A 24,731-nucleotide genomic window follows, 5' to 3' on the forward strand; every position below is an offset into this window, starting at 1 on the left:
ATTAACATTTTAGCATGGTATATTTGTTACAATTAATTAACCAATATTGTATTATTAGCTCAAGTCCAGAGTTCACACAGGAGTTCACTTTGTGATGTACAGTTCTATGGGTTCTGACAAATGCATTATGTCTTGTATCCACCAGTACAGTATCATACAGAAGAGTTGCATTGTCCTAAAAAGCCTCTGCACTCCACCTATTCATCCCTCCTTATGTCCCCCAACCCCTGGCAACCTCTTACCTTTTTATTCTCTGTAGTTTTATCTTTTCCAGAATGCCATATAGTTGGAATCATACCATACGGAGCCTTTCAGCCTGGCTTTCACTTAGCAATATGCATTTAAGGTTTCTCTATGTCTTTTCATGGCTTGATACCACATTTCTGTTTATCACTGAATAATATTTCACTGTATGGATGTTTATCCATTCAACAATTGAAGGGCATCTTGGCTGCTTCCAGTTTCTGACAATTATGAATAAAGCTGCTAGAAACATTCACGTGCAGGTTTTTGTGTGGAAATGTTTTCAATCCATTTGGGTAAATAAGAAGTGCAACTGCTGGATCATATGTTAAGACAACGCTTAGCTTTGTAGGAAACTACCAGATTGTCCTACAAAATGTTTGTACCATTTTGCATTCCTACTGTGCTGTTTTGAAAGGAAGTATGCCCCCTATGAAAAGCCATGTTTTAATATAAATCCCATTTCATAAAGGTAGAATAACCTCTATTCAATACTGTATGTTTGAAACTGTAATGAGAGTATCTCCCTGGATGATGTGATTTAGTCAAGAGTGGTTGTTAAACTGGATTAGGGGATGACATGTCTACACCCATTTGAGTGGGTCTTGATTAGTTTCTGAAGTCCTATAAAAGGAGAATGAGAGATTGAGAGAGAGCAGAGAATGCTGCAGCACCATGAAGCAGAGAGTCTACCAGCCAGTGACCTTTGGAGATGAAGAAGGAAAATGCCTCCTGGGGAGCTTCATGAAATAGGAAGCCAGGAGAGAAAGTTAGCAGATGATGCCGTATTCGCCATGTGCCCTTTCAGCTGAGAGAGAAGCCCTGACTGTGTTCACCACATGCCTTCTCATTTGAGAGAAACCCTGAACTTCATCGGCCTTCTTGAACCAAGGTAACTTTCCCTGGATGCCTTTGATTGGACATTTCTATAGACTTGTTTTAATTGGGACATTTTCTTGGCCTTAGAACTGTAAACTAGCAACTCATTAAATTCCTCTTTTAAAAAGCCATTCTGTTTTTGGTATATTGCATTCTGGCAGCTAGCAAACTAGAACACCTACCATCAATGAACCAGACTCCCTACTGCTCCACATCCCTGCCAGCATTTGGTGTTATCAGTGTTTTAGATTTTAGCTACTATGTTAGCATATTAACATAATATCCTGCAAACTTGCTGTAAATCAGTTATTAATTCCAGCAGTTTCTTTTGGATTTGCTAAGTAAACAATCATGTCATTTATAAAAAAAGACAGTTTTATTTCTTCTTTTCTAATCTGTATGCCTTTTATTTCCTTTTCTTTCTTACTACATGTGCTGGTTTGAAAATATCATGTACCCCAGAAAAGCCATGTTTTAATCCTGATTCAATCTCTTTGGAACAGCCATTTTTTAAATTCTGATTCAATACTGTAGGTTGGAAACTTGATTAGATTACCGCCACAGAAATGTGACACACCCAGTTGTGGGTATTAACCTTTGATGAGAGGGGATATGTGACTCCACCCAATCCAGGTGAGTCTTGACTAGTTCACTGGAATCCTTTAAAAGAAGAAATGACAGAAGCCTCAGAGGCAACAGAGAGAGCAGATGTAGATGCTTGAAAAGAAGAGTTGCTTCAGAGAACAGACACAGATGTTTGGAGATGCTTAGAGCCCAGCAGACATCACCATCAGATGTTAGGCAAGTCAGAACTTGGAGAGAGCCAAGGAAAGCCAAGAGATGAAAGCCAGCCCTAGAAAAGCAAAGTGAGGAATGCACACAGAAACAGGCTGACGGCAGCAATGGAACCAGGAGCAAGGGACCAGCAGATGCCAGTCACGTGACTACCCAGCTGACAGAGGTGTTCCACACCCATCAGTCTTCCTTGAATGAAGGTATCTTTTCTTAGATGTCTCAGTTTGGACATTTTTATAGGCTTAGAACTGTAAATTTGTAATATATTAAATTCCCCCTTTAAAAAGTCATTCCAATTCTGGTATATTGTATTCTGGCAGCTTGCAAACTAACAAACTGCAACATCCAGTATGATGTTGAATACAAATGGTGAGAGGAGACATTCTTGCACTATTCCTGATCTTAGGAGGAAGGCTTCTAGTTTCTCACCATTATCTATAATGATGGCTGTAAGTGTTTTATAGATGTTCTTAATCAAAATAAAGAAATTCTCTATTTCCAGTTTGCTGAGAACTATAATCATGAATGGGTACTGGATTTTATCAAATTCTTTTTCTGCATCTACTCATATGATCTTATAATTTTACTTCTTTAGCCTGTTGATGAGAAAGATTATATTAATTAATTTTTAAATATTGAACCAACCTTGTATACCTTGCATGAATCCCACTTGGTTGTGGTATAAATTCTTTCTATACATTGTTGAATTTGATTTGCTGATATATTTTGTTGAGCATTTTTGCATCTATGTTCACAAGATATAGGTCTGTAATGTGGTATGAAGGTTATGCTGGTCTCATAGAATGAGTCAGGAAGTATTACCTCTGCTTCTATTTTCTGAAAGGGATTGTAGAGAATTGGTATCACCTCTTCCGTAAACGTTAGGTAGAATTCACAAGTTAAACCATCTGGACCTGGAGCTTTCTGTTTTGGAAGGTTATTCAGTACAGATTCAATTTCTCTAACAGATATAAGTCCTAGTCAGAATATCTATTTCTCCTAGTGTAAGTTTTGGTATATGTGTCTTTTAAGCAGGGGTCATCCCGTTTATTTATTTACTTATTTTTTTACATGGGCAGGCACCAGGAATCGAACCCGGGTCCTCTGGCATGGCAGGTGAGCATTCTTGCCTGCTGAGCCACGGTGGCCTGCCCTATATGTGTCTTTTAAAGACTTGATCCATTTCATCTAAGTTATTAAAATTATGGGCATGGAGTTAATGATATTACTTCATCATCATCTTAATGTACATAGACTCAGTAGTGATGGCCCCTCTTTCATTTCCAATATTAAGAATTTGTGTCTTCTCTCTGGTTTTTCTTAGTTACTCCTGCTATAAGTTTATCAATGTTAATGATTTACTCAACTTTCACTTTTGCTGATTTTCTCTATTGATTTTCTGTTAATTTCAATGATTTCTGTTCTAAATTTTATTATTTCTTTCCTACTCCTTTCTTTTAACTTGCTTTTCTTTTTTAGTTTCCTAAAGCAGAAGCTTATATTACTGATACTGGATCTTTCTTCTTTTCTAATATATATACTCAATGGTATACATTTTTCTCTAAGTAAAACATAAAAAAAAATTTTTTTTCTCTAAGTAAAACATAAAAAAAAAAAACAAAAAACATGCCCAGTCATGATTTCTTAAAGTCAAGCCAGCAAATAAACACATGGCAAAATTTTACAAACACACACATTGGGTACTTCTGTGCCGCTTTCAATTAGTTGCAGGCAAGGAAAGTTCAGGTGCATCTGTTTGGCCTTTACTCTCATCAAAACACACGAATTAGATTAAGGGTTTACTATAACTTTTTGCATTTCTCTAATTATATTTGTAATACAGTTATTCTCAATTGGAATAGAGGTACATGTTTTCTGGTATAGGTAATGAAATATCTATAAAACTAGAAATGGATCCCTAGTTAAAAAGAGGAAATGTTATAAAAAAAATTAAGAATGGATATATCGAGATTGATAAGGCCCAAGATGTTTCTAAGTCTTACTATGTTAGTACCGGTTGATCTTTGAGCTAGTATTGACGTCACTATCAACTATGTTTATAAGGAAATAAATATACATAGTCAGTCTATGCCGAAATAAAATGATAGTCATGTGTCATTAAAATTTATTTTGTAGTGGTAAAAACTGACAAGTTCTTCTTCAATTTTATATAATAAGGTTTTGCAGTGCAATTAATATGGTCTCTACAAGTTACTTAATTTTGAAACAAACAAAATGCACTTGAGATACTTTAAATCTGACAATTAAAATGGACTCAAAACAAAATCACTAACTGAGTAGATGGAAATACTAATGATCGATGAGAGGGAGAGGTAAGGGGTATGTCATGTATGACTTTTTTCTTTTTATTTCTTTTTCTGGAATGATGCAAATGTTCTAAAAAAATTATCATGGTGATGAATACACAACTATATGAAGATATTGTCAGCCACTGATTGTACACCATATGGAATGTATGTGTGTGAAGATTTGTCAATAAAAATGTTTTTTAAAAAATCCTATAAGGATATTTTGAGGGGAAAACTTGTTAATCTTCCATTTCTGTTACTGCAACAAATATGTTAAATGAGTAAGGTATTTCAAAAATGGAAATAAAATATTGGCTCTATGTCTGAAAACTTAGAAAATAATGCAAAAATTATTCATCCCATATCTTGATTTCATTTACAAGCTGCGATTATGTAAAATCTTTCCAATTTAACTAAAAGAGAATATGAATATGGCATATCTCTCCTTTTGCTTTTGCAGAGTTTTTTCAGACAGATAAATTCAAGAATGGTATACCAGTCTATAAAACACACAATGAGAAGAAAATTTTAATATCTAAATTAGTTCTCAACACACCATCAGCTAAATTGTCTAAAATGCTGAGACACTACATTAAAAGAACTTGTATTAAAAGAAGTCAAATAAAATAATAACCCTCAGGAGTGGTGATGCCTGTAAAAAAAAACTAGCCTGTTGCTAGTTTTCATCAAGTCGTAATTGTACATTATAACAATTAGATTTTAAGATAATTGTTAAATAATCAAAATATTGTTTAAATTGAAGATTCTGTTTCTGAGCTACCTGAAAAATGTTACAAACAAAATTTCAGAATTCATTTTTCATAGCATCTAGCTCCTTAATAAGCAGATGGAACCCAATTTGACAATACAGGTCACAGTGTTGCCAAGCTTATAAATGCACATAAAGTCTCAGCAATGAAACTGATTCTTGCAGTAAATATTCATCATGCAAGTAAAATAAATTCAACTGTTCAGAAACTTGAATAGATCACCGCTAAGATATAAATATTTTTAAAATGCTACCAATGTCTATCTTGGAATATTACAGGATACATTATTTTCTCACAGATCAATAAAGAAACGTACTGACTGAAGAATCATACATTTTCATTCACTCCAAACGCAATACATCATTATCTTTCATGATTCAGCCTTGGGAAAAAAAATCTACTTGTTTTTAAGTTCTGGATCAATTTATTTGAAGTGTATCCTGAGAAGGCAGACAGTAAGAGTTAAAAACCATTATGATTTCCTACTACTTGTTTGTATAAAAAAACTTTTATATACACAATGCAGTTAAAATAAACAGAAGTAAAATGGATGCTGAAACTGACATACAATAGTAATTTTCAAACACAGCTGCTAACTTTAATTTCCCATATAACCACTGATTGGCTACTTGAAAAATGTTATAATACTGAAATTGCAGGAGATAAAAATATACTAATAAAATGCTTCCCTTAAGTATTAAAGTTCTGCAAAATGTTTTTCAATGCAAATAGTTTCTTTATTAATTAGAACTAGAATATTTCAAATAAATTAAGAAGATAAAGTCAACACCTTTAATCCTGGCATGATTTAGCTAGCCTTAACTAGCTTTCAGTTTATTTTCCCATCAGGTATGTTTCCTTCCTCCAGCAATACTAAATAGCCTGTATTCCCAGAACATAATGTGATTTAATGTCCCTAAACATGCTTTTCTCTCTACCAGAAATGCTCTTCTTCCACTTCTTCTCCTGGCAAAATTGTATCTTACTTTTAATCTCCAGAAAAATGTCACTTCTTCTATGAAGCCATAGGAGATAAAAGGCAGAATTAACCACTTTCTCTTCTATACTCTGTTGTAGTACTTAACACATTTATCTATTAAGCATATTGTCTCCCTAACTGGACTGCAAATTCTTTGAATGCAGGATTTAAGTTGCATTCATTCTTGGATTCTTTGTCTTTTTTTTTTTTTCTTGTTAGCACAGACCTGAGAGGTGGAATACATGCATAACAAAATATTTAAAATATCAGGCAAGTAAAAATACTCAAAAGAGACTAACTGAGAATTTTAACTGATTAAAGCTATATAAATTATTGAACAAGAATAGAATGGCACTGTCCTCCTACCAGCACTACTCAATGTGTGGTCAACCCACAAGTGATGGTCTGAAAACTATCTGTTACTAGTCTGTGATGAGATAAAGATAAAAATTGGGTTTAAGCATTTAGAACCTTTTATAGGAAACTGAAAGAAAGATTTGTATGTCTGTTGAATCTAATGATTAAAAAATTGTCTTGTGTTTTGTATCTTTTTAATATCATTTTGTGGGGTTCATCATTATATTTTTATAAAGGATCAAGTTGACAGATTGGAAATCATAAAAAAAAACAAAACTGTTCCCTTACCACAGATAGCTTGAGAATTATTACATTAGGCTACAGAAAATAAAGATGAATAAGACCCTGACTCTTGCAAGGAGAGTTTGGTTTAGAAGACAGGCTATAAAACATGCATAAATTTGTGTAATATGTGTCAATATAACTATTCATATTTCTCAAAGTTCACATCATCATCTTTGATACTTGTTTTACATGGCTATTAATAGAAATCTGAGTGTACCTAGAAATACTGGTGCAAAACTAGTATTTCTTTCTAAATTTATTTGTATTAAGGCTATATTTCAATTTAAAACTAGGGCCTGTTTCTCTCATTGCTTATCATACCCAATGGCATGGAGGGCTATCCACCTCTGACTGACCTCACAAAGAACTAGCCTAATGCCTGGTAAGACTTTTCTGCTTTACAAAGCTCTAAGTGACTTGCATAATCTCAAAATTCAGATAGTATGTAAAAACAAAACGAGATTACAATTTTTTTCAGAAACACTTTTTCTTCATATTTTTGTACCTGTTGAGAGAGATAAACTTATTTTTTCAATCTTCTACATTAGGGGTTAGCAAACTTCTTCTCTAAAGGGTCAGGTAATATTTAGGATTTGCGTGCTATGAGGTCTGTCACAACTACTTAACTCCACCTTTGTATCAAGAAAACAGCCAAAGACAATATATAAGCAAATGGACATGATTGCATTCAAATAAAACTTTACTTAAAAAACAGGCAGCATGCTTGTGGATTGGCCCAAGGGCTATAATTTGCTGACTCCTTTTCTACATCATAGTCATAACTCAAATCACATAGTAAATTTTCAAAATTAAGTGATTCTTATTTTCATTTATCTGATTTTTAAATAGAGTTCACCAACCTGTAGACTTAGGAAATATGAGACATTATTTTCCAAGCCAAACAAAGCAAACATATGGAAGATGTTTTGTGTTTTATCTTTTTTAATGGCTTATTTCTAGGGAAGCTAGAAGCTACAAGTCTTCGATACTATTAGTAGATAGCAACACTCCCACAGGCTATAGAAAACAAAAAGACAGATTTATTTACACTAATTGTCACAAACACTACAATAGATATCTCAAAAAATCCTCAAGTAACAGTCTCTTTTAAATGAACCACAAATTTGGCCCAAATAATCATAACATCAATTTTTAAATGAAACTAAGTACAATACAGAGTATAATACTCTTTGTTCAACTCACATCTATTAAATATCTTCAAAATGAATAGCTCCTGTATGCATTTTTAACAAACCTGTGTTGTAGATTTATTTCATTTTGTGGGGTTCAAAGTTGACCTTCCCCAGGTTGTGATCACTCCTTTTCTTCAGGGGATGAAATATAAACCTCATCAGAAGTCACCTGAAACTGAAGTCGATTCCTAATCTTTTTTTTTTTTCCTTCAAATTTAAGCCTCCCTAAGGGAATATATGTTTCTATGAATGATGCTCCTCCCCATTCTAGAACTCATCTCAGAACATAATTGCTGAATGTTTAATGTAAGTTCCTAAGGGGTCTCTTAATGTTAGATTGCAAATGTCTTAACATAATTCATATGTTCTTCCGACTATATACTCAGTCCTTCTAAAAATATGTCTAAAGACTCTGATACTATCTTTTTTGCAGATAATTAAAAAATCTCAACAAAATCTTCAACGAAGTGTCAAATGGCTAGTTTTTGTAATAATGTTCCAAGTATTATTGTTAAACTATAGGTACCTCTGAAGAGTAGAAATAAAAGAAAGAGTCTAAAAAGAATGTAAGTACATTGTCTTGTGGGGATCCATGTTGAAGTGATAATGAGAAGGCAGCATATATTATGGTTTTGGCAATATTACATTTATGAAAGAGGGAAGTGTCACTGGAAAAGGCTTAAGATATACCTGGATGTCCACTGATATTTCAAGTTTGAGTCACAAAAATTTAATGTTATCACATTGTATAACAGTATTTCCGTTCTTTTGCCTCTTAATGATTATTCTGATTTCCCAGATTTTACTACTGATTTCCCAGATTTTCCAGAAGTTACTACTGGTAACTTTATTTGCCTAAAAATTCAATCAATTATTAATTCTTGGTAATTACTGGATTTGTTTCATACCATTGCCATCTTCTATTCTTACCTATAGAGCATATACTGATGCCTATTATCTATTTTTCCTTCCTAGTCTTTCCAACTCTTCTATAGATATTTGCTAGCTGTCTTCCCCAAATACTAATTTTACTTCTCAATGTGTGTGTATATAAACACATAGTTTACCTAATAAGTCACTGATTAACTACTGAGTAGTGATAATAAAGTATTTTAAACAGTTAAAGGATGAGGCATGTTTTAGATTAGTAAAAACAATTTGAATACTCAATAAAGGAGGAAAAGATTCTTCTAGAGAAATTTAACAGAAATGGGGAAAAAAGCAAGAAAAAGACAAATTCTATAAAGCAAAATTAAATTATGTATCTACTAAGGACAGAGAAGGAAAACCAGAAAAAGTATAGAAGGAAGGATTATACTTGCTTCAATAAGTAATGATTGATGTGTAGCTGCTGCTAATACTGGGGCCCAGAATATATGTTATCCAGAAACTATACTCATAGAAGTTAGAGAAAAAAGCAAAATTGTGACTAAACGAGGGGAAAATATCAGCGGAGATAAAACTAAGTGACTAGGAAGTTGCCTAGATAGTGAGTGACTCATGGGGAGTGAATTTCTGACCTGCCTATGTGGGCAACAAAGCAAACCAACTGTGTTACTACTTAGGACACATCAGTCATTCTACCACTGGAGGGAGTCTGGACACATATCCTTTGATGTGGCTTTTACTGTAATAACTTTCTGATATTCCCTGGAAATGAATTAGAACCTCTACCAGGGACATGAACTGGTTTAACATGATCTGATGGTTCTGACGCCTTTGTTTGTTTTGGTTTCTATTTTTCTTTTGTTTAATACCCACTAATGAAAATTTATATCATCTTTATACTCACACCTGGGTCAAAGGAAATTCACAGATCAAAATGTTGTAGTACAGATCAAACCTTAGGAAGAAAAAAATCACAAAGAAAAAATTGTAAAACAAGTACAGAGGAGGGCTCTAATGAAAACACCAATCTAAAGCAGGTGTCAAGGTCATGAGGCACATGACAAGCAGCAAACATCAGGTTTGAGCTAGAAACTGAAAACAGATTTTAGGGGTAAGCCTGACCAGGATATTACTGATGGCATAGTAAAATAGAAATAAAAGACAGAATACTCTATGATCTAAAAATGTTCTATTCTGTAATAGATAAGAGTTTATTGTTTCCATTAACTTCTTATGAAGCTGAAGTGACAGAAGAACAATGCCCTAGTTAAACACACACTAGAAGAAATTATGAAAAACAACAAAGATATAAAAAGCCAAAAAATAAACAGAAAGCAGTTCAAGAATTATGTGGAAAATAAGTTTCCATTCGCAATAATAGTTGTTATTCTCTTATTTTTATCTATAATCATGATAAATTTTATATAGTATTATTTCATTTAATTCTTTCACTAATCCAACAAGATAGGCATTATTATATACATTTTTAATGAGAAATCTTGAACTAAAACAGGTTAGGCAATTTGCTTAAGGTTACACATTTGACAAATATACTAACAAAGATCTACCTGCTTCTAAAATGGTATTACCACCATGCTATACTACATGCCAGTGAGAATGAGTGATGACTATGTTACATTATTTTAATAAAGAACATTAGAGTTAACACTTTTGTTGCTCAGATGTGGTCTCTCACTCTCTCTAAGCCCAACTCTGCAAGTGAAATCATCGTCCAACCCTCTAAGTGGGACATGACATCCACGGGTGAAAGTCTCCCTGGTGGTGTGGGAGATGACTTCCAGGAATGATCTGGCCCTGGCACTGTGGTATCAACAATGCCATCCTGAACCAAAAGGGGAAAAGAAGTGTAACAAATTTCTCAGTAGCTGAGAAATTTCAAATAGATTGGAAAGGCTACTCTGGATGTCACTCTTACACAAGCTTCAGTTAGGCATTGCTGCCTACATAACTTGCCAAACCCCAACCAAAACCATTCCTTCCAATTCTAAAGAACAAGTAGGGCATTATATAAGATTCTACAAAGGTTCCATGCACTAGAGTAACTTTCCAGAAACCCACAGCCTCCAGATGGGTCCCTGGACCAGATAAGTCCTGAAATGGAGAGGAGCCAGCCTCACCAGAACACCCCCTATTCCATACTACCAACAGCCCCTTCCAACATGAAAAAGTTGAAATGGGCTATGCTCCTAAAGAGTGGGAGAAAGATCAAAGGTGATGGTGGAGTTACATAGAGAAGGTAGGGTTTAACAAACAATTATGATTGCTGAATCATTATACTGATATTTCTTTTAGTTTCTAGTATTTTAGAGCAGCTAAAAGTAAAAACCTAAAACGGTGGAGCCATAACCCATACCAAACTCTGAAATATGTTCTACCACTAATTGTTGTGATATGCTTTGACATTTATTGTTTTGTATATATGTTATTTTTCACAAAAAAGGAATAAAAGAATATTAGAGGTAACAACTTTGGGTATTCTTCCTAAATGTTTGCTTCAAAAGATGTCACTGACGATTACCTAACACAGCCTGTGCTATTAGGCTTTCGTGCTTCTTTATGCTTCCAAAGTTAAAATTTGTTTAACTGACCTGTCAATAAGCATAAACAAGGAAGTCCAAAGTGATTTATAACTCAAATAGATATGATAAAGTCCAAATTCAAAAGAATTTATCTTTTTAAGTATGTTAAAGAAAGAAGATTCTGTTTTCATTTACCCCAAAGGACTATCGCTAGTGACAAACAAAGGGAAATCTATCAGCTTCTGTCTTTAAAACGTGTTCCCTTGATGACTAGCATCATAAACTTCATAAAGTGTATCTAAGGCAGTCATAAAAGGCCTTAACCATGGAAGTAATACTTTTTAAAACTAGGAGGCCTTGGGGGTTTATTTCAGTACTGCACCATAAATTAATTTTGCACTTTCATTCTATTATAACAAGGGTGCAGAGAGCTTGGATAAGGCAATATACAGAAAAATCTTTACTTTTCAGCAAGGAAAGGAAGGTGAAAATATGTATATGTATGATAAAAAGGTGAAGAGAAACAGAATATAGAATTTTCTATCTAGTGTTGAGGCTGTTTTGCTTTGTCACAGGTCAGTGAGGTTCTGAAGCAGCTTCATGAAGGAACAAACTGGAAATGGGTTCCCATATCACTAATGCTTCAAAATGAGAAATTAATGTGTTTTTCCTTTCATTTAAAAAAAACACTACAACTAAAGTAAATCATATATGCAATGTAAGTACATTTCTGCAGAGCACATAATGAGGGACAGAAGTATTCACCTAATTACAATAGGGATTACAGAAACCACTAATCAATAGCATATCTTCAGAAGGTTTCCTCCTGAATCTTCACTTTGAAGTAGAAGTGATACCTAGCCTAGGCAGTGCTCCTGTACAAGAAAACAAAGTGAGCTTGCCAGGACCACTTGAACTCTATCTCATGTTCTTTAGAGACTATTAATACTTTGAGAAACTATGAAAAAAGCATTATGAATTGTTATAAAAATGTAAACATATATATTCAAATTAAAATAAGAGACAAGAACATGAGAATCAAGGAAACACAAGAAACACAAGACACAGTTTTGTTCACCAACAGCTATAGTTCCTGGTTAATGCAATACGTAAAATACTACCAAGTAAAAATCTATGAGTGGAGAGAGTAAAATTATACTTTCCCCTAATCTCCTTCTTTATTCCACTTCCAAGGAATTAATACTGCTTTCACTTTTTTTTACCATCACCAAATTAACAGCTGAGTTTTAAAAAGTGAGAAAAGTAAAGAACAACCAAGCAAATTTATTTCTATGATCATAAAATTATGAAAATACAGCTATTAGGTATTTAAGCATGTAAATAGAGCTACCACATATTCTGCCATGTTCTATCTTTCTGTGTTTTGTACCTACAAAAGTAAAATAATGACATGAGAGGCCGAAGGAAAATGAGGAGAAGGAAGTGAACAAAGAACATCTAGCTGAAATTTTACAATTTCTCCATTTAAATTTGGCTAAACAAGGTTTGGTTTACATATTTAGTATGTTTCATAAACTATTTTGTGAAAAACAATTATACCCTCTAAATTATTCCTATAAAGCCAGGTTAATAATTTTGGAATTGACATGTGAAGTAAGAATACCAAAATAAAAAAAAGTTAACATTTAACAACTTCTACACAAGCTATTTCCAAACTTTTACACATTTTCTAATAAAGGAGGGAACACTTTATTTGTTGATATAACTATTTTATATAAAACCCTTTTAAATTAGTCTGTCGATTCAATTAGAAGTCTTTAAATGTAGGAATTTCATAGATACTGCTTAGTGTTAGCATCCCCTCCCCAATTAAGTGTTACATAATTTGCTCATTTTGCAGGATTCACAATATGAATAGGAAAAACTTAAAAACACTGCCAGAATAAAACAGCTGGTACTCTAGATCATAGCAAATGTGGTTTTTAAAAAAATTCTACATTAACCCTGTTAACTTTATTTTTAAAGAACTTTATTTTCCCTAATATCTTTGAAATTTGTGGTAAATGCAATTCTAAATATTGAGATGACTGGATTATGAGGGGCAGCAGTAAAATATCTATTTTTTAATTACTACAGGAATGAGCTTTTGATAAATCACTGAAGTAAATAAAAATGAAGTCCATCTTTATGAGATTCTTGGTTTTTTATCAAACCAATTTAAGAAAATTAAAATCTATTTACAGCTTACAATGGTAACATTCCAAAAAGGTATTTCATCAAAGTATAAACTAAAACCTAACTGACTTTCTATGTAGCATAAAAATAACCTTTATAGTCATTATAAAATCATTATATAATGAAACACCAAAAGAACTAATTTTTTTAGATGCCATAATTATGTTCACCTGCTACTATGGGAACCAAAATAGTCTAAGAATAAAGAAAATATAAACAGCCTATTCAAGAATACTTATTTTATTCGCACTACACTTATTTCAGAAATTATTCAAAGTCACTTTGGAATCAAAGAGTAATTACAATGTTTTCTAAATTCACCAATAAAACAGGAATTTAGAGCTCAGTGGGCCTAAACGAACCAAAGAGTAACATCTAGCCAAGTCAGTACCATTTAAATGACTTTAGAAAGAACTCTGCTCCCTATTTGGATAACACACTGATAAATTTTACGACCTTATTGTGAACATATCAACGGCTCTACACAACCGTGGGGAATGACTGTTTAAAATAATCCTCCCTAGGTACAGTTAAAACTTAATTTCATTTATAGTTAAAATTGTTCAGTCTTCTCTTGACAATGTGTAAACTGTTTCTTCGTTGCCAGATGTACAATTTTACAATTATTTGGCTAGCCAATTACAATCAGATGATTTCTTTACAAATGAAATTCTACTCCACGTTTTTGAAAAGGCATTGACTCTCCAACTATTCCAACTAACCCAGAAGCACTTTACTCACACCGGGCAAAGAACTAGCTTACTCTCCTTAAAGCTCACACCTGTGTTCAATCAATTCCCTTCCTCAGGAAACGGCCAACTTTAACAATAGACTAAAACGACTTCTTAACACACAATAGCGAGTACTCGCCGCCTATTCTGAATCGCAACAAACATATTAGGCAATTCTTTTAGGATTTCTGACCACCTCTGAACCACAGTCTAGAACCACGAAGCTTGTTACTGTCCTCGGTGCTGAAACGCACTCTTTTCCTGAAAAACTGTCATACTAATCCCATTTTAAGGCGGATAAAAAGTCGTCTAAATTTGGGGAGTCTGAAGATGGGAGGTTTTAAAAAAGAAACTGATAAGTTTCTGGGCAGAGGATGCTAACTAGTGCTTGCTGGGGGTGGGGTAAGGGGGAGCGCTAGGAGCATCGGGAGGGCATTTCCCCTTCCCAGCCGGGAGACCCACGAAACCCGGACTGCGGCAAAGATCAGAAACGCTTCGTCCCGGGCAGGAGCCGAGCGGCTGAGAGCGGCGCCCTCCAGGGGCAGCTCCTCGGCCGGGGCTGGGCGGGCGAGGGGCGCCGCGGCCAAGGACCCCCAGAGCATTCTTTTGTTTCTGGGATCTGAAGGGAGGATGGGTGGGCGGAGAGGAGCCTGCACCTGTATTTATTTGTACAGAGGGAACAACAAAAGACCCTGCCATCCCGGCGGGCAGCGTCGGCGGAGCCGGAGCGGCCACGGCGCCTCCGCGCGGGCTCAGCCCCTCTCCTCACGGTCCTGGCCGCTCTTACCGTCCCGATCGCACAGCTGAATGGCCTCCAGGCTGAGGTTTTTGATCACCTCTTCACAAGGGCTGGTGGGGCTGCTGAGGGCATGATCCAGGCGCGGCACCTCCATTTTTCTAACTCCCTCTCGAACCCGCCGGCTTCGTTTCCAGTCTCTCTGGGCGGGCCGGATGGGAGAAGGGCGGGAAGGGGAAAGCGAGTGGCAGAGAGAGGGAAGAAGGTCTGGCACGCCGCACTGAGAACCAAGGTTTAGCCGTCGGGTAGGACAGCCGCGGCCGAGGCGACCGCCGTGACGAGAGCTCAGGGGAGTGTGCGACTCAGAGAAGGAGCGAGACCCAGCGCGAGGGCGGGAAGCGCGCGCTCCCGGAGGGGAGGGGACGTGGCGCGCGGGGAACGTGAGGCAGAAGCAGCGGCGCGCGCGCGCACGCGCGCAAGAGAACTTGCCCACCTACTGGTACGCTGCGCCTTCCCTCTTCTCCCTCCCCGCGTCCGCACCCGCACCCACAGGCTGTTCCTCCCGCACGCACGCGCCCCCAGCTGCTTTCGCGCCGCGGCCTCCGCACCCCCGCACATAAAGCGTCTGGCAGCGGAGCGCGCGCGTTCTCCTAAGTCGCTGTGCGGGTGATGGCGGTTCGGCGGTTTTTACCCTCCGCACACAGGCGGAGCCCAAGTTAGTAATGAGGTGATTGCGGGGACACAAGAACGAGCAGGCTGGCTGTTTCTCAAAGACTGGAAAAATAAAGGCCCAGATCCTCTGAATTGGGGTATTGGAGCCAGCGGGCTTCCTGCACCCTGGCTACTTGCTGCCCGCACCCCGCTCCCTCAGACAGAAACATCTGCCTCCGTGTGAAAAATGAAGCAGATTATCTGGGGAGTGCAGGGTTTAGGTACAGGGATTTGGGCCACCCCAAAGAGGGGGCAAACAGTAATTCGGTACAGCCCGAAAGGTGAAGGAAAGAGGATGCCAGCCAACCCGCTAGGAAGGAAGCAGACGTGTTTAAGAGGTGGAGAGCCGCTCACATCAGATGGACTTTCCAATTTAGCTGCCTTCAACAAATATGTATGGAATACTTCACTGTGCCAGGCGTTGTTCTGGGAGCTGCTGAAGGGGGTGGGGGGACGGGTAGTGGAGAGAACAGCCTCTGGACCTATGGAAATGGAAGGACCTATTGTTGCTACAATAGAAAATAAAGTTACCCTGAACTTGAATGCCCACTGCTTCTCCCCCCCCACCCTTTTTTATTGTATACTGTATGGTGGGGTCACATTTCATTATTTTTTCATGTAAGGAACCTGTTATTGCAGCATCATTTGTTGAATTTTTGTTTGTTTTACTTGTTTTGCTTTTGAGGAAACTCAAGGACCGGGAATCAAACCCGGGTCTCCCGCACAGCAGGAGAGAATTCTGCCACTGAGCCACAGGTGCACCACCCCCTGCCCATTGCTTTTGATGAATCCTATAGTGCTCTTAGTGGACCTGCAAATGTTTTTAAAATAAAATAGAAGCAGGTCACAGCCTGTTGCTCCCATTTACTTTATTGGAATATCTGAGTTTCACTGCTATCTTATGACCAAAAATAGTGCCCCTCCCCGCTTTTTTTAGTGTGTATACTTGTTGGGAATTCAAGTTTCTTTTATTTATTTTCCATTTTCAAACATGAATGTTAACCAATAAAGTAACAATCTACATATATAGATTACTATGTGCTATCCTTTCCAGTTACATCCATTTTGCCACAACATGACTAAATCTAGTTAACTGAAGCCTCATAAAATTTAAGGACTAACAAGACAAAATAAGCCTTTGAGAAAACCTGGTACAACTGTAAACTGAGAAGAATCTGGGGAAGATAATTAGGTATCTTACACTGAAACACCCTTATTATGAACTTAGTATCAAAGATGGATCTCCTGCTTGCAATTTAAAAGAATTATTTTGTCAAGACAAGGTGTCCCCAAGGAGAGGGTAAATTATTACCTGTCAAAAGCTATGACAATGAGACTCTTATTGGTGAATTTCCTGTGTTCTACAGCCCGACTGTGTAAAATTAGAAATTGATAATGCCAACCCAACCACAATGGGTTCATCTTTTAAGGGTGGTCTCAGATTTACAAATCACAAAAGGAACTGTGTAAACCAGAATACCAATATATTGATTTACAAATGAGAAATACAACCCATGCATATAATTGCAACTATAACTCAACTACAAATATTTATTAAGCACCTGCTATGTCCAGTATAATAAGCTAGTGTTGGAAGTACGGAATTCAAACTGAAAAAGTAAAAGTATGATGGGTGTTATGAAGAGAAAATAAGGGAGCTGTGGAAGTGCATGGGGTCCTAATGTAGTTTGATTAGTCAAGAAAAGCCTCTAAACAGAATTTTATCTTAAGGGAATGGAAAATTATTGAAAGGTTTTAAATGGGGAATTGGCATGATTAATTTGTAGGCCAGAATATTTGTGTAATAGGAAAAGGGGGTAATGCTTTGAAAATTATTAATTTGGCTTTCTAGGTTTAAGAGCTATTCAATCCAAAGCACCTTTTTTTTGTTACACAAAAAGTATAAAGAGAAAGAGTTAATATATTTTGAATATTCAACATAGGCTATTTTTAGCAAGTAGCTACACTTCAAAACAAGGCATTGTCAAGTATATAAATGTATAATTTAACATATTAAAGCTAGGCCTGGTAGACCAAATAGATGCATTTTTCCTTTTGTGAGGAAACAATATCTTAGTCAACTTTAGGATTAGGCTTGAGATTGACATAAGAAAGATGGTGGCTAGAGGTAGGCCAGAGGTAGAAAAAAATTCTATTCATCATGTAGGTGAGAGGCTGTGGCTTTAGAAACATCCAAATAGTGATTGGAAAACTCAAGGGCATAGGAATTTCTGCCCTAGTCCTCAATTCTCTGGGAGGGGGAGGATATATCTGGCCAGACTGAAAGGGCAACCACATTTGAACCAACTTAAACAAGGTATTATAGTTAGGGGAAGGAAGGGCAAGGGTTTACTCTCCAGACTGTTGAAAGTTGCTGTGTACACAGAAGGTAACTGAGTTGAGAGCCAGCAGGCCTGCCATAAGCCTAATGTTGACAAGGAAGGTGATGATCCTCTAGTAAAGACTGTGGGATGCACTTTCTACATCAGAGTTGTTTAGAGTATCAAAGAGATGAGACCCAATCACAGAAGATGACCAAGATCTGACTGAACCACAAAAGTAGATGAGTTCCTCTGGCCACCAACTTCAAGTGTAAGACCAGAAGCAAGTAAGCATATAAGGATGTCACCACAGAACCCAGAGGAGAGAGAAAACAACATTCAAATCCAAGGGCCCTTTGTCCCAACCAATGCTTCAAGGTAATACAAGTGCCTCTCTCCTGATAGTTCCAAATACCATCTAAAATAGGATCTATGGAATATGGTGGAAATTTGAGAAACTGAGGAACTTATGTAAAGAAATGGGATTTTACCTAAAGAAACTGATAAATGGTTACTGAATACTGGTTCCTGGATTAGAATGAAAACACATTATTACCTCGCTCCCATATCTCAGTGAATAAGTTTAAGACTTCATTTTGAGCCAAAACCTGCCCCCCTTAGTTTCCCCTCTATTGATCATATGCACTAATGATAATACTTTTTCCTTCTCCTGCGCATATATATTTTCTAACTAAAAACTCTTAGTTCTTTCAAACATTTCTGATAACATACTGTTTTGAGTCCTTACATCATTTTGAATACTCTCCTTGGATAGCTCCAACTTCTCTAAGCCACCATAGGTGAACACACCAGGTGTGGAAATATAATAAGAATATAAAAGGGAAAATACAGTGGGCTATCATCATCTTTGTTCTATATTCCAGACACCTGTAATATAGCCCAGGAGCACATTAGCTTTTTTGACAGTGATAACACTCTGCTCACACATCCTGAGCTCGCAATCACATAAAATCCTGTACCTCTTTCCCCTAACATTTCTCATTTCCCCTATGATGTTGTAAATTTTAAGCACATATTTTGGTACTTTTCATAGTGAAGATACTTTACTGAATTTTCTGAATTATTTGAATGAACTTCAGTGCTTTGAACATGTTTAATTATTCTCCATCAGCTAGCCTACAATTTTATCAAAGCAAAAGCAGGTTACAAAGTCCTTTTGGCAAGCTCGCTAGTGCTGGAGAATCAGATATTATTCTTATATGACCCTCAGCCTTAGGCACAACCCTGGTTTATATGGCTAGGAAGAGGGTAAACAGGTGGGAACCAAATCCATGGGTAAATAAAGAAGGGCTCTTTCTTTCTTCTCATAATACTATCACAACTTCTCCTAAGCACTTTTTATGAACAGCAGGGCAACAGGAAATTCATGATTGACAGAGTCAAAGTTGAAAGCCACTCAAATATTCTAAATTATGTTGTCCTGACTCAAATTGAATAGTGTCTGGATTTAGGATCAAACAAAATAATGCATAAGAAAACACTGTATGAACTGTAAGGCATTTCAAAAAATTAGAATGCTTTTATTGGACGTGAAGAACCACATTAAGAAAGGCTGTCTGGTCAATATTATAATACAGATTTTTAGAAATGTTTACTATTTTAAAACATTGAGAACTTCCATATTTAGAATATCTTTATGGTTTAGTATATGGGCTTTTAAAAATCATGTCAGATTATGTTGGCTTTTGGTAGATCTTTGCCAAGCCCATAAGCAAACACTCGCTATTAGATCCCTCCCCACTATTTGATTTCTATTACTAATTCTAAATCACTAAACACTGATTGTGTAAATAGAAATCCATGAAGACTTGCCCATTAAATTCATGCTGTTAAAATTTAGCTTGCTTAGTGATACAATGGCTATTTCAAATCTTCTCTCTTTAAAACCCCCAGTTCTACACTCACTTTTAAATTATCTCACACACACTTGTGAAAAAAGGAAGGCAGAGTGAAGTTTCCCATTTGTTTTTTCTTTAGCTCAATAGGTTCTGGTACACTTACAACTTCTTCCCTCACCTGTACTGTCCATTCAGTGCTTGTGTGATGCAGGATAGAATTAGCTTTCCACTTATATTTTCCCCCCTTCATCTTCAGCTTCTTTCTTTCTGGCTTTGAACACTTGTCAAATTTCCTTGATCTTAAAAATTATCTCACTTAAATCAAATGGTTACTACCCAATTTCTTTATATTCTAATAAATATAAAGGGCCTGTTGTAAACTGATATAAAGTGTTATTATTTCATTGCATTTTAAAAAAAATTCTTCTAAAACTTATCACCCATCTCCATCACTCTGATTCTTACTCTCAAATGTCACCTTTGGATTTGGTAAGATTTATATATCATAATATAAAATTTAAAGACCTTTATCATCTGCATTCTCTTTGTTATTTCAGCAGTTTATTTCCATGAAATTTTGTAACTCTGAATTCTACTGGATCTCTTCCTATGTGAGCTTAGTGTTTTTTATCCTGCCCTCTTGAGGGGAGGTGTTTTTTAAAGTTCAGCCTCTGATACTATGTTCTTCCCTGCAAAAAGTCATTTCCTCAGAGAATTCATGCATTCCCATAAATTCTCATTTCTTCTTAATGTTTTAGTTTTCACCTTCATCATCAAATTCCTCTTCCAAGCTCTCAACTCTAATCAAAAGCTATTGCCATATTTTAAACTAATAAATATGTTCTAATTAATCATAATCATTTCTAATTCACCAATCCCTCCCCAAAACCGATTCCCTTTTCTACCTTCTCCTGTTATAGTCAGTGTGGCATCACCATCCTCTTAGCCACACAATATCACACCACTTTCTGATTTTCAATTTTCTTCTTTAAATCAAACTATGATCAAAACAACTGAAATTCTTGTGCACTGAAGGGAATTAACATGAAAGTGAAAAAATAAACCGAAGTACGGGAGAAAAGCTTCAAACCAAATATCCAATAAGGGTTCAATATACAGAATATATGAAGAACTTGTTCAGTACAACAACAAAAAGACACACAATGCAATTAAAACAGGGGTGAAGGACTGGAATAAATCTTTAACCAAAGAAGATATACAAATGAACAGCAAACACACAAAATGATGCTCAACATCATTAGCCATTAGGGAAATGCAATTTAAAACCACAAGGAGATACCACTTCATATCCCCAACAATGGCTATTATTTAAAAAACAGAAAATAACAAGTTTTGGAGAGGATACAGAGAAATCAGAACTCTTGAACATTGCTAGTAGGGATACAAAATGGTTCAACCACTGGGGAAAATAATATTACAGATACTAAAAAAAATTAAATGTAGAATTATCATTTGATCTGGTGATCCTACTTCCAGGTATATACCCAAAGAGTGTGAAAACAGGCTTGCAAACAGATACTTATACACCACTGTTCATAGCAGCAATCTTCAGTGTTGTATATCACAGAAAAACATGTTCGTAAACTTAATCCATTCTGTGGGTGTGAATAGGACCTTTTGATGAGGTTACTACGGTTAAGATGTGACCCAAATGAATTAGGATGGGTCTTAATCCTATTACTGATGACCTTATAGGGAAGGCCACAGAGAGAGAAAGTCAGAGGGAGAAGCCATAAGCTGAAAGTCAACTGACCAGGAAGAGAAAAGAGAAGCCAGGAGAGACCACCATGTGCATTGCCATGCAACATAAAAGCCAAGGACCAAGGACCAAGGACCACCAGCAGTCAGGCCCAGAACAGTACAGTCTTCTGGGAGAAAGCATCACCTTGATGACCCCCTTGTTTTGAAACCCTCCATAGTTTCAAAACTATGAACCAATAAATTCCTATTGTTCAAGCCAAAGCCATTGAATGGTATTTGATTTAGCAGCCTTGAAACTAAATCATTCGTAACAGCCAAAAGCTAGAAACAACCCAAGTTTCTATCAACAAATGAATAGATAAACAAAATAGTCTACATATACACAATGGGATATTATTCTTCTTAAGAAAAAATGAAATTATGATATAAGCTGCAACATGAAAGAACCTTAAAAACATTATGCTCAGTGGAATAAGTAAGGCATGTAAGGACAAAAATTGATGATATTACTTAAAAGAGATGATTAGTAATGGCAAATTTGCAGAGATAGAAAGCAGATTAGATGTTCCTGGGGGAAGGGGAATGTGGAGAGGAGGAGAAAGAGGAATGTTTGTTTGTAAAATTTTTTAAATGAAAAAAAAAGGCAATTCTGCAATATTTCTCAGGTACATGATACTTTATTCTGAATTTTAGAATCACCACCCACATATAGGTCCCAATCATTTTGATCAGATTATTAAAATTGCCTTTATAGTCTACCTTCCTCCATTCTATAATCTAGCTGCTATAAAATCAACCCACTAAAGCACTCTGTTAATCAGAACTTACTCAACATATTACAATGGCAACCTGTTTTTGTTCTGTAGTTAATGGGGAGCTAATGAAGATTTTCAGATAGTTATGTGACAACTGCAAGTGTGTTACAAGAAGATTAACCTGCCAATGTTTCATAGGATGAAAGGAATGTAGGAAAACAGAACATCAGGAGATCATTATAATTTAGAAATATCAAGACATTATAGACTAGGGATAGTAGATTGGGGATAGAAAGGAATTAATAGACTTGAGAGAGTGATATCATATTACTGTGTTTCCAATACTGTGGAAAAAAAAAGCACAAAAAGGAGAGGTCCTTCAATATTCTGATATTTTAAAACATAACGTTCATTCTCATAATACTTCATGGTTATATATTATAAATATTATCACAATATAGTACTAAAATACAGCATCATTTGTCATATGAAGCAAGTAAAAATTATCAAAAGCCTTTTTTTCCTGTTTTTAAAACCCCAAAGTTAGGCGGTACAACTGTGGCTCAGTGGCAGAATTCTCACCTGCCATGCTGGAGACCTGGGTTCAATTTCTGGTGCCTGCCCATGAAAAAAACAAACAAAAAAAACCCCCAAAAGTTATTTCCAATGATAAATATCTATGAATAAACAAATCTCAACTAAAAAATGGCTCTCAGAACAGACAAACAGGTTGCCTTTTTTGGAATACTTTCTACTGTCACTAGTCGAAATTTAAAAGCTGTGGCTCTTACGATGATGAACATATTTTAGCTTCCCCAAATCATTTTTAAAATGAAGAAAATGCCTGCAGGATCTCTAAAAGGCCTTCTCATTTTTCAGACTGCCCAACTCCACCTGACATTGCATGGTATCATCAGTAATGTTATATACCATTATATATAATGGTATCATATATAATGCTATTACCATACACTAATTAGTGTGATAATAAACCTTATTTTAACAACCACATCTTGATTCGAGACTTCCTCTTTAATATTTGTCATAAATGAAGTGGTAATCCACACTACATTCAATTGGAGTGTAAATTACCTAAACTTATCCAAACTTAGACCTGTTTCAAGATGTATAATGAGAAAAATATCAGGGTGGGCAGAAGTTTATTAAAGGAATTACTCAGTCAATAATATGCAATGAATGCTGATTCAGTACTATGTACATATGTATATGTATGTATATATGTATGTGTATGCATTAACTTAACTCTGTGTTTGCCAGCACCTCCCCTTCCCTAGGTTATTACTGTTATCCTATAATGCAGATAAATGGGAGTTACTTCTGGTTAATTTAAGAGAAGACAGCATCATAAAAATAATCCCATTATTGCTATGCCTGAAGAGGCTTCAATAAGTAAGTAACAATAGTGAGGACCACCGAGACACATGAAAATCATCTTCTGCTATTCCTAATAAGGGTTCTCATCATTAGAATACAGACATGAGACTATTTATTATCCCATTCTATGTTAATGTTCATTGTATGATATTCATAAAGATGTCATATTCTCACCTATTACCATTGCTTTTCTAATGTTTGAACCATCTTCACAATAAGCAAGCTAAGTTGTATGTAAATACCTCTAGTAAATACAAAATGAGCCTGTCCTACCTACAGACAGCTCTAATAGTCAACATCATACAAAATAAAAAACCTTCTCCATTGTCAAATTTCTTCTCTACTGGTCATGGAGATACAGAGAAAAGTTCATTCTTCATCATATGGCAGCCCTATCTATGGTTCAAAACGTCTATCATATCTCTGCTGATTCTTATCTCCAGACTAAATCTTTGCAAACCCTGCAGCTCTGCTTCAAAGGATATTGAGTCCTTTTGCCATCTTATTTACTTTCCCCTGAATATGCTCTAAAATTACATATGTCCCTCTTGAAATATAATGCCCAGAATTAAACTCAATGCAACAGGGGTGATCTGATCACAGTACAGCAATTTTATAGCCCAGAGACTATAAAATTTGATTACAAATAAGTACTTTAAAATTAATTACCAGAAGAAAAAAATTAATTACCTGTTCATTCATATTCAAAAGTGTTCTTTGATAATTATTTGACAGTCATATGGATATTCACATTCGTAAAGTCATTCACAGTAATGTTCATTTTTCATCATGACAACTTTCTTCAACTTCTGTGTTTCTAGGCTGAACAAAATGCTTACAGGTCTCTTGTTTATAAATCACAGATGATATTAAAGGTAATTATGCTTAAAATATCACAAATGAAAATAACTACCGGAAGATGGCGGCTTAGTAAGACGCGCGGATCTTAGTTTCTTCTCCAGGACACCTACTAGGGGAGTAGAAACGATACAGAAAGCGCCCAAAGCCACAACAGAGATAAAAAAGACAGCGTACCCCATCCTGGAACGGCTGGCTGGCTGAGAGAA

At 36.0% G+C, this 24,731-nt stretch overlaps 1 protein-coding gene across 6 annotated transcripts in view; it reads right to left on the reverse strand.

Annotated features, from left to right (window-relative positions):
* The window catches only part of PHYHIPL (phytanoyl-CoA 2-hydroxylase interacting protein like), a 273,373-nt gene that overhangs the window by 58,037 nt on the left and 190,605 nt on the right, over nucleotides 1-24,731 (reverse strand). Inside the window, exon 1 of one of the 6 annotated variants that reach the window (XM_077125267.1) lies at nucleotides 7,873-8,954. The exons of 1 other annotated variant lie outside the window; for it this stretch is intronic. Coding sequence is in view for 1 of the 5 variants with exons in the window: in XM_077125266.1 (XP_076981381.1) it covers nucleotides 14,953-15,058 (106 nt within the window). In the remaining 4 variants the exon portion in view is untranslated. Of the gene's footprint in view, nucleotides 1-7,477; nucleotides 7,502-7,820; nucleotides 8,955-14,952; nucleotides 15,298-24,731 lie in introns of those variants that run through there. 4 more of the 6 variants (XM_077125270.1, XM_077125271.1, XM_077125266.1 and 1 more) reach the window with 4 other exon arrangements.

Source organism: Tamandua tetradactyla, chromosome 13 (genome assembly GCF_023851605.1).
Source record: "Tamandua tetradactyla isolate mTamTet1 chromosome 13, mTamTet1.pri, whole genome shotgun sequence".
Classification (NCBI taxonomy): domain Eukaryota; kingdom Metazoa; phylum Chordata; class Mammalia; order Pilosa; family Myrmecophagidae; genus Tamandua; species Tamandua tetradactyla.